This window comes from Anarrhichthys ocellatus, unplaced genomic scaffold (genome assembly GCF_004355925.1).
Source record: "Anarrhichthys ocellatus isolate YVR2014 unplaced genomic scaffold, GSC_Weel_1.0 scaffold51, whole genome shotgun sequence".
NCBI classification, from domain to species: domain Eukaryota; kingdom Metazoa; phylum Chordata; class Actinopteri; order Perciformes; family Anarhichadidae; genus Anarrhichthys; species Anarrhichthys ocellatus.
The window spans coordinates 885,369-896,719 of NW_022280081.1; the positions used below are offsets into that span (position 1 = coordinate 885,369).

The 11,351-nt window shown below is 45.7% G+C and overlaps 1 protein-coding gene across 9 annotated transcripts in view; it reads left to right on the forward strand.

Annotated features, from left to right (window-relative positions):
* dachd (dachshund d) overlaps positions 1-11,351 on the forward strand; it is a 110,933-nt gene that overhangs the window by 65,380 nt on the left and 34,202 nt on the right. For 6 of the 9 annotated variants that reach the window (XM_031870190.1, XM_031870192.1, XM_031870193.1 and 3 more), the window contains exon 3: positions 4,434-4,694. In XM_031870190.1, the coding sequence (XP_031726050.1) occupies positions 4,434-4,694 (261 nt within the window). The remainder of the gene's footprint in view (positions 1-4,433; positions 4,695-11,351) is intronic. The other 3 variants (XM_031870196.1, XM_031870197.1, XM_031870198.1) reach the window with 1 other exon arrangement.

Here is an 11,351-nt window from a genome sequence, read left to right on the forward strand (position 1 = left end):
TCTGAATACTTATGACCATGTGATATTTCAGTTTTTCTTTTTTAATAAATTTGCAAAAATTTCTACATTTCTGTTTTTTTCTGTCAAGATGGGGTGCTGAGTGTACATTAATGAGAAATAAAATGAACTTTTTTGATTTTAGCAAATGACTGCAATGAAACAAAGAGTGAAAAATTTAAAGGGGTCTGAATACTTTCCGTACCCACTGTATATATATTTGTGTGTGTGAATGTGCTAGTGCCTGCATGCTTGCGTTCATGCCCTCAGGGAGAGATGGGGGGGGCGGTGCTGGAGCCTTTCCAGTTGCTGATGCATTACAGGCAGATTGAGCCCCCCAAATCGGATTATTTTTGCAGCGGACTGACACCACACTGAGATGACATCTCCTTTAAAGTGGAGAGGGCCTCCACTCACACTCTGGCCACTACTTAAGCAGCAGCTTCAATATAATTCATTTATGTCCTGGACACGGGCTTCAACCTTTTGAATAACGCAAGAGCACTGCGTTTACCATTAGAGAAATGAATGTCCCCTACACGTAACCGGGGGTGCATCCTGATGTAAAACACAATATTTCCTAATGCTGTCTGGCTCCTCCTGTACAAGTATGTGTGTGGGTCTCCGGTGCCTCAGAGAGCTGATTCTCTGGGAGACGTATTGTAATATTTATGTTCTTTTGATGTACAATTAGCACGTCAGCTTCTGGAGTGGATCGTCTAATCCGGTGCCACTTCAAGCCCTCTTTAAAATAGATCTAGTGTGTGCGGCAGGTAATTTAGTGTCACTTCTTTGTGCCTCGGCCCCCCCTCCCCTCCCCTCTCGGCCCGCCCGCTCGTCATAAGGTTAGCGCGCTGCGTAATTGATACTAAATTTCTCATGATGTGGATAGCACAGTTCAAGTGGTGCGGTGTACCTAAGAGTCGCGTTGTTCCCAGCCCCCCCCCCCCCACTCCCCAGTTTGTCATCACCACCAGTTCATGCATAAAATGATATGCCTCGCTCATTGACATGGAGTAACGCTTATCTCGCTTGCCCCGATAAATAAAAGTGTGTTTTTCATTGTTGTCCAGGCTGGAACAGAGACAAAACAGAAACACAACAGATAAGCTCTGCTTATTGTCTTTTTTTTCTTTTCCGCTAGAGAAAGTCCTAAAAGTCAGTGTTTGGTGTGCTGGTGCGAAGTTAATCTGATTTTAATTTAATTATAGGAGTTAGTTGCGGAGGGCACAGGCATCGAGGTGTTTGTTGTAAGAATGTTCTGACATTGGCGCAGGTATGGGGCAGCTAGCATGTTAATTAATGATGAAGATCCTGACAATATGCAGAGGCATGACAGCGTTAAGCCAGTCGGCTGCTGCTTCCTTTGCATATTAATAGATCCTTCATTATTATTTAATATGACAGCTGCTCCAAGGGCTACCATCAGACCTTGTCTGTGTTATTTGCTGTTTTGTGCTCCTCATGTGACAGTGCCATGCTATTCTCCTATTTGTCCAAATGCTCCTCTTCCTCTTGTCGGGCTGATGTGGCTCTCTACATGCGGCTGCGCTGTTTGTTTTGTGCACCGGAGGACTCTGACTCGCGTCTATATGAGGGGGGGGGGGTCTGATTCTAAAGGTGACTTTGAAAGAATATACGAGGCAGGATTGTTTTGTTTGCATAGTAATGAATGCAGATTAGCACTGAGCGGGATTGGTCTTGTTGACGTTCAGACTTCCAGTAGCTTAATGGACTTGTTGCTGGGCGCCGGCGTCTCCCCGGCTTCCTTATTACAGCCACTGCATCGGGGCGTTCGTCATCGGGATATGACAATTGATCCGCCCAAATGGAACAATTATCAGAACAAAGATTTCAATTCATGGAGTGTGTCATTTAGTCAAAGACAGGCCGGGGGGGATGATGAATGGAAAAAACGGAAAAGCGATCATTCCGTGTGTTTCGCCACGGTGAAAATCAATTCTTAGCATTTTATTTACTCGATGCGTATTTGATCAAAACCTGTCACCTTCTTCTTCATGGATTCATTTCTTCTTCTTTTTTTTCCTCTCTCTCTCTTTTCTTTTCTTGTTACCATTTGTTTGTGTTAAATATAGTCCAAGGAAGCGGCGAGGACACGCAAGCTGCAGTGCAATAAACCACCAGCCTCTCACAGCCAAAGTTAGAGAGCGTCGGAAAAGCTCCACTGCGGCACTCCTCTTGAGCGGCACCTGATTTGTGGGGGGAATTTATCACACAAACAGCCCAGAGGTGATTTCAATATTTACTCGGCGGTCTGTTCTGCATACGTCTCATTTGGAAAACAGTTGACTCTCGCCCATTATACACAAATGAAGGCTGACCTTCAGACTGGGCAGAGGCCACATTCATTATGTGGAGAAGTATCACCTTCTTATGAGGCAATGCCCCCCCCCCGCATGTTCTGCCCATGCATATTGAACAGCAGCCGGGGCCCGGTGCAAACGAGAGGGCCCTCTGTGACATGATGTATACTGTACGTCAATATGGTGCTGATGTATTTTAAGATGCAAACAAGGCTTTAAATTATATGCACCTCCATGTCAGAGGCTCAGAGTGACTCTCGCCATCTGCCTATCAGCTTGTTGGGATGAGGGGAGAGAGGGGGGGGGGGGGCGCCCGGGCCGGTGCATCTCTGGTGCGCACGTTTCCGTGTATCTGATAGAGCCACATGTTCGAGTTCTACTCCTCCTTGTACTCCTCCCCCCCCCCATTGGCTAATAGCCGCTCTTGAGTCCCATCAGGGAGACGAGACAGCTCTGTGATGATAAACGCGGACGTCGTCTTGTTCTGCGTCAAGTGAACCCGCGTATCCAGTACACAGCGGCGTGCTGTAAAGAGGGCAGGTGATATACAGTGTTGTGGATATGACTGATTCCGCTAATAGGCGCATATCTTTTTTTTTTTTTTTTTTTCTCCCCTCGCCGTGAATCTTTGATTTTGTTGCCGGAGGTTGGACGAGAAGGAGTCGGGGGACTCTCCTGAGACGCACCGGGGCCTGGAAGAGCTTTAGCGCTATCTGTCCCTGCTGTTTGAGAGCGGCCTCATGAATAAAGATTTCAGTCACGTTAGCCAGAACCCTGGAAATACCACAATGACAAACCAGTGCTTTATGATCTCTGCAGTGTGCTCGGCATACGCACGTACGTAATCTCAGACTCACTGCATCAATCACATGGAGTCCATTGCGATCAGGGTGGACGCACCAGCGTCAAACACTGCTGTTCCAGCACGTGTTTACAGACGGCCGCGGAAACGTGAATGACCATTTTAAATGTGATGTCAATAGTTATTTAGTGTGCAGATGAAAAACAGCAGCCTCGGGTCTGAAGACGATCCATGTAGAATGCTCAGAGAGATTTGGCATGTTGTCAAACAGTTTTAAGTGCTGCACACTGATTAATGAATTGCTGTATTGTAACATTGAAGCTTCCATAGAACCAGTTCTGCAGCCTGTGTTACAGAGTGCACAGGTCACACTGCCAGAGTAGTTTTCACGTTTTATTTGGGCAGTAAAAAGTCTCCATGTTATGCTATAATCCATCCTCCCTTTTCATTGGACTTTGTGGTGCCCCTATCCCCAAAAGGGTATTTTTGTCCGTCGCGTCATTCATTTCCTGAGTACATTGGGTTTTGCTTTTGAGAATGCAATAGTGACGCTATTGACTCGCATACATTCCTTGACATTTTCTTTTTTTTATTAGAGCATTAGCTAATTTCCGCACGTGGCCTTCCAAGTGTTGAATGTACTCAAAGCCGTTTACAAAAAACAACCTTGAATCCTCGGCGCATTCTTTAAAGTTTTCCGTTCTGCTTGATGACTGGCCTCGACTCTCAGAAGAGCCGTGTTATTATGAGACACTACACTATATAGCTGTGAGGAATTTGAATACTTGAATAATGCTAGGCATTATTCAAGGCGATTAGATCTGCTGAATACATTAGACGCTATCACACCTCGATAAGGAGATTGTTAGGACACAGCTCTCTCTCTCTGTTTGTTCACGTGTTGAAGATTTCTCTTTGTCTCACTTTATCTCTCCCTCCCCCCCCCCCCCCCCCCACTTGTCTCACTCTGTATCACTGTTCCTCTATTATATGTATGAATACGAGTCTATTATATGTTGTACATACAAAGTGCCTACATCATGCACTGTTATATTGACTGCATCTGTTCCCATCATGGTACAAATACATCAATATAGCGGTGAGCAATGACCAACATTCACAAAAATCATATTCCTTTACACACACATCCCATCAGCATGATAACCTGCTGTGAAGATATCCCCCTGTCAGAAGATGAAAAACCAAGCTGTGATCTCATAGGCTCTTATTCCCCGTAGTGTATAAAATTATTCATTGTTTTATTATTTCAAAAGTCCTTTTTCTTTGTGTTTTTCCCTTTCCCTTGCCAGGGCAGCTTTTTCAGAGAGGTTTTGCAGGTGCAGCGGCTCAGCCCCAGCAGACATGTAGTGCGTGGTCTGTAAGTGCTCTGTCTCGTCTCTCCTGCCTCCTCTCTCCAGGCCTGACAGCGGCGGCGGCAGCAGCTGCCAACGCAGCCATTGCAGAGGCCATGAAGGTCAAGAAGATCAAGCTGGAGGCGATGAGCGGCTACCACGGCAACGCCAACCACCATGGGGTCGACGGAGAGAATGGAGACCTCAGCTCCAGCGTCGGTGAGGACACGTTCGCACTCGCATGAACGGAAGGCAAATGCATGTTGCAAAACTGTCTGATGTGCAGACACCAACACACACACATTAGGATGTTAATGCATTCATATCTCCTTTTTGACGCACACTCGGAGGATTCAGAGACCTAAGTTGAAGGGGTTTTATTAATACGGCCACACGATTTTGGCAACCCATTATTGGACAATGGTAGGGCACATCACAAAACAATACATTACTTTAACTTTAAAATACTTACAATACAATATACAATGTATATAGAATATAGATAACTGCTCAAATTTGAAATGGGGACAATATGTTCAGGCTGAAGTAGGTGTGGCCTGTACTGAGAGATTTGCCTAGAACCAAGGATTCCTGCTACTCCGTCATGCTGTCAGAGCTACCATGGAGCCCACACTGTCACTAACTGCACTCTCTGAATAAATATATTCTAATTTGTGGAATAAACAAAAAGAGATATCAGAGAGAAGCAGACATGAGGGTGTACAATATGTGTTTGAAGGGAATATCCAGGATGTCAAACTGATTCATCAGTGAAAACAGGTTAGAAAGACAAAGATAGAAGCTAAAGCTACAGATCACAGTGTAAAAGTGAACCACCTGACGATTGAGACAGATATCAATAAAATGAAGGAACAAAAGTGTTCCTGTAAAGCAGGTAGGTCTTTATTCACTGTTACAATCATTAAAATGCAGTATGTGTACGTATTCACTATACATTCAGTAGCTAGCGTAGCTTAGAAGTGCTAACGCTAGTTCATTATGTGATAACTGCTAATGTTAGCTTTCTACGTAGAAACATATAGAAACGTATATCTCCTTCCAACGTCTCCGGAGTATCACTGTTCCACATCATTTAACAATGACGAGTTCCAAATCCACTAAATAAGCCTGAACCAAATTTGGTCGGAGAGGGACGGTGCTACGCTATGATTGGCTGGTCTGCATTCGAGGGGTGGGACTTATGTTGTGTTCACGCCAAACGCAAAGCAAATTTTCTTGTGGAAGTCCCAGATATCCAGGTAAACTTACCACCGTTGTGTCTGGGTTCATAACATCATCCGGAGGCGTTTGGTGTTTTATCTAGCAGGCCACAGGCTGGTTCACTACAGCTGTATCAACCCAAAACAATTTAGCTGTGATTTAATTGCAATAAACGGATAAAAGGGATGCCGAAATAACTACATAATGATGCCGATTTGTAAAAAGTCTGAATTCATGCCTTGTTAGTTCTCTCCGCAAGATCTCAAGCAAACAACTTTTAAAATGCCTGTTATCTGAACGGAGCTTGGATCAATCGGTGCTAGGCTTTGCTAACATTGTAGCTGCTCCATCAACACTCAAAATAACGTCATATAGGCGCAAATACGGCAGCGTCGAATATTTGTATCCTATGGTTTATACACATACATTTACAAACATAGTCTGGTCTCTGTATCAATATGACATAATGTAGCGCTCAGGGTGAACACCTGCCGCTAAAATATATCTTTTTTCCTCCATTTCTTATTCAACAACGTCAGGACGTCAGTGGTGGAGGAGAATCTCAACGCTGGATTTCTCATTTGCGTGATTTTGCATGTACTTGCATCCATTTGTGTCTTTGCTTCGATTTCGTATGCAATCTCGTTGCGCGAAAAATTAGCTTTGCGTTTGTTGTGAACACGGCCCAATCGAAGGGTCAGTTGCTTGTACGAGTTCAACAGTAACAAAATGTAGAGCGCTTTATAAATATGTCACGCTATTTCTTCGGACCACAACCAAAAGCTTATCACTCGTTCTTTGTCTCTCCCCCAAATTCAGTTGCACTGTGTCATGTAGCTTTTTACATATTATGCATAACTCTAAAAACTAACCGTCTTTGCCAGAGGTGATGAATCATCCCACACAAACCAAAGACATGACCGTCTCCACTGCTGTACTCTTAATAAACAGTTTGCATGCACTGTAATTATCCAAAGCGGTGAGGTAAGTCCTGTTTTCTCTTGAAGTGTTACACGTTTGTGTTGAAAGAAAGAAAAAGAAAATAAAAATAATGAAATTGTTAATAGCTAAGTGAAACTGTGAACACAGTTTCCCAAAGCTATCAGCTTTTAACAAGGTCTAATTGAATTGCTGTGAGAGCATTGTTTTTTTTCACTCTGTGCCATTTCAATTAATTATTAGCCCCAAAAAGCAGAAGGATTTTCCCAATATCACATGGAACCACTTAGTGTATTAAAGAGAATGATAATGTATGTTAGTGCGGATTCATGAGCCCATACCAAATTATAAACCAAATGTAATCCCCATAGCTTTGGTTGCTAAATGGAGGTTTTGATTCACTTACTGTAATAAATGGCTCGGCTCCTGAATGCATTTCATCAGTAACACTTGACACCGCCGAGCTTATGGCGTGTGAGATGAAAACAGGATGCGTTTCTAAGCAGATTTAACAATGCAGAATTCATAAAGTGTGAGGTCATCACTCCAAGAGAATGGGGTATGTAAAAAAAAAAAAAAAAAAATACGAGGTCACGGAAATAAAGATAAATGCGAGTACCAACAGCAAGGCTGTGGCAATGGAGCTAATAAGAAACTGTTTTATCTTTTTACAATTTAAATTGCAACCTTGAGCCCACAGCCAGCCACACAGGCTCCCGGTAGAATCATAATTCTGGCAAGGGGGAGCAGCTCTAGGTGTGGGTGCACGGGGGCCACAGCATTAGCTCTCTGAGTGAAATATATGGCAGCGACGCCTCTCGGCCCCATCCACAATCAATTGGATTCTTTTTCCTTTAATATTTACTCGCAGCGATGAGATGCTCGTCTGCATGGTGATGAACAGTCTGCCACTGGCGTTTGAAGGTGACCTGTCAGCGAGTATGGACAAATCTCTCGCTCGCAGAAATGTAGAAAATAAATCATTAGGGGCAGGCAGTCAGACAGGGGCCTCTCTCTCCCTCTCTCTCTCTCTCTCTCTCTCTCCCGCTCTCTCGCTCTCCTCGGATTTAAATCAGCTCAGATTTATGATTTGAATTAATGCTTCGTTTGGTCAAAGGAATGGTCGCCGAGACAAATGATGTTTGGTACTGAAGCCATCCTAATATTGATTGCCGTGTGTCGCAGCAATCTCTTGTTTATATCAAGCACTCTCCTGTGACAGGGTGGCCAGCAGGAGTCATCCCGATAATACGCCGGAGAAATATGGCCCCTCGCTCGGCACCGCCGGGGCCACGGAGCGCAGTCAGCAGTGTGCTGCCTTCTTCATCCTTCGGCCCCATGGCTTCCACTCACATGTTTATTTTTGGATTTTAGATTTTTGTTATTTCACAAGAAGTGAATTACAGAATTGTTCCATAAGTGTCTCACTCGTATTTTGTGAGTGTGAATGCCTAATATGTCCAGCTCTGGAGCCCATTCATCCAACAGCAATCCAAAAGACATAAATCACTTGACTGATACAGCACGGAGCTGCTTTTGGCCGTGGCTTTGTTGGGACTGGACCCCGCTGTTGATCACAGTGCTGACTAGGCTATGACTTCATGCATGTTGTTTTTGTTTTTTTTAAATCAGACCACAGCTGCTCTTGAGGAAACGGACTGGAGTTTGTTTTTTTACAATCACCCAGCTTAAACTAACGACGTGTTTACTTACACAAATGATGTTACCAGCCACAATATGATAATGAGGATGATAATACCTACTAAGGGACATAGATCCATTTAATCAGAGAGAGCTTCTACATAAAGCCATTGGAGAGAGAAAAAATGAAAGTAAAAGCTCCTCAGGGCTAAAGTACAGGTGCCTCATCTCAGTGTTTGTCTGAAGCAGATCTCTGTGAGGAGCTTTAAAGCGAGAGCACAGCCGAGCCAGCCGGTGAAGGACACTCTGTTCTGTTTGTAGAGTTGGATTGCCTGTCGATGTCTTTGTGTTGATGTAAATTGAACAGGCTAATGTTTCTCCCTCGCATTAAATATTCATCACAATTAGACCTTCCTGTTTGCATCAATGTTATTAATTATAAGGAAGAAGAATAAAGAAGAGAAAAAACAGCCAGTTCAACTCTCAGCCAGAATAACCAACCACCCTGGGTGTGGGGGGGGGGGGCATAGATAGATATGTTTGTAGGAGTGACTGAGAGAGAGAGAGACATGGGAAAGAGAGATAGAATGAGAGAGGTGTGTGCCTTTCTTTGATTCCCCCCTCACACCCTGTAGTTGGGCAGGGGGGGCCCTCTCAAAGCACAATGTGGATTGTTCCCCGCGCCTCTCAGGAAATGCCACAATTACAGATCACAGACCAAGCAAAACACGTGTGGCGCTGGGCCTTTAGGGGGATAAACAGCCCCGCCGCTCCCTCCCAGTGCATTGACCCCAGCCACAACCTTCATTACTGGGAGAGGAAATATTGTCAGCTGCCCACTAACAAACACCTGCCAATTCCAAGAGAAGGAATTGCTTCTCTTTTTTTTTTCTGCAGCGGAAGGAAAATAAGTGTTTCTCCGACCTGCAGAAAAGGAGTGGGAAGAAAAGATAAGGCGGTGCTCAGCCTTGTCTTTCTTTCTTGTTTTTCTCTTCTTGTTTTTTTTTTTTTAACTCTGTCTCACATGCCTCCCCATCTTCCGCCCTCTGTCTCTCTTTGGCCACTGGGTGCTGCCCTGCCACTCATCTGAGTCCTCACCACACAGCTCTAATGGAGCTGAAATCCTGTTTGTAATTAGATATGGGAATTCCGCTGTCATGGGCCAGCTGATGCCGCGACACGCCGACCGAACGACTCGCCGACAGACGAGTGAAAGGGGAGGACGCAAAAAGCCGCTGTCGCTAACTTTCCGTGTTTTTTCTTTGTAACGTACCTTTTGAATTAATCCCAAACACCGCTACTAAGCCCTATAAGCACTCCTCCAAAAAACCTGAAAGCCCTTTTGTCTCACATCTGTGGCTTCCGTCCAGGCCCGTCTGCGCCCCAACCAGGAGTGGCGAGCCACATGCTGGAGGCTGAAGCTGGACGGCTGGTGACAGATACCTGGAGTGTTGCCTGACTGAGAGTTGAGAGAAAGGGGGGTGGGGGGGGGGGTCCGGGCGAGATGATGAGGAAGCATCATTCTCTCTTCCCAGGGTCATCAGGCTAATTTCTGCAAGCCCCGCCCTCGCGCTTGTATGTTTGCGTGCCCGCTATGTGTGTGTGCACGCACGCATCCGTGTGTATGTGCGTGCTCATGTGAGACGGAAAGAGGGGGCCTTGGCCCCTGAGAGCGCTCTGTGAGGAGACCACAGCTGTACACTCCCAGCAGCTAATTGGTCCTTATCTAGCTGTCCCATTCATCTTCATTTTTTACCAATTACTGAGCATTATCTGTGTTCTCAGTTGGGTATGGGACTTAATCCTTTTTGGTTAAGCTGGTGCTACAGCTTGCAAATTTCAAATAGAGAAAGGGAGGGTGGGGGGGGGGGGGGGGGAGGGGGGAGGGGGTGGGAAGGGGGGGGGGGGGGGCTAAAGTCATAGAAAAAAACAAACTGAAACTTCCCATCATCCCTCACTGGCAGGAAGAGATCGATAAGCAATGACATCATACGAAGGAGGGAGAGGGGGGGGTGGAAGGGATCAATTATTGGCGTTATAATTCAAGTCCTTGTTTGCAAACGTTGCAGCCCCATTGATTAGGGCCGGCCTCGTTGCGCTCGCCATTATTGACTTGTTAAAACCATATTTTCCTCATCATCAGTGTCTGTGTTTTTGTTTTTTTTACGTTTGCGGTCACACAGATAAACGCTGGAAGGGGGAGCGGGCGGCGTTAATTATTCAGGATGCATTCATTCTAAAGCACAGTGTGTCCGAAATCATCCTGTTTACCCTACAAACAATACAAGTCTAGTACACCGCTCATCCAGAAGGTACATCAAGACGGCGCAATCTGGGGCAGTTAGCCTTAATTTTCCGAGATCAATGCATAACTAGGCTCCTCTCTATATGGGGTCCGCGCTTGGCCGTGCCGCAGAGCTGAGTAGAGTCAGCCTGGAGACCGTGCACTAATTACTGGAGTGTTTACTGCTCTGCTGGATAGCATTTGTACCATTTTGGATCATACCAGTGAGTCAATGTGCTCCGCGCCCGACAGATAAATAACACATGAAGATGACAGTGTGTACGAATGAAATTACAGTGGGGGGGGAATAATAATAATAGTCATCTATTATAAAACGGGGACAATTTGCCGCGGCACACGTATGTACGCTTACCGTACAGGACACACAGGCGTGTGCGTGTCAGCAGACACAGACAGCCGTGCACACTGAAAAGCAGGACACATGTAGAGACGCTGCTCCTCTCGCTTTGATAGGGATCTGTTCGGTCACACTCTCATGCGCCAGCTGTCAGCCCGGCTCCACTGCTGCGATTTAATTAGTCTGTTTATGTCCTTTCTAATAATAAAGCTCTCTGGGTGGAAGGACACATCCGACTAGCTAGCCGCATGCTCCTACCTGCTAGCTGCGCTGGTGCCTGGTGGCCCCGGCGCCGCCGCTAAATGTGGGCCACGATGGAGGATGGTGGCTACTTCCTGCTTCTCCAGACAGAACAATGGCCCTCGGGCTCTGATCTAGTATCACCCCCCCCCCCCCCCCCCCCCCCCCCCCCCACCCACCCACACACCCACAC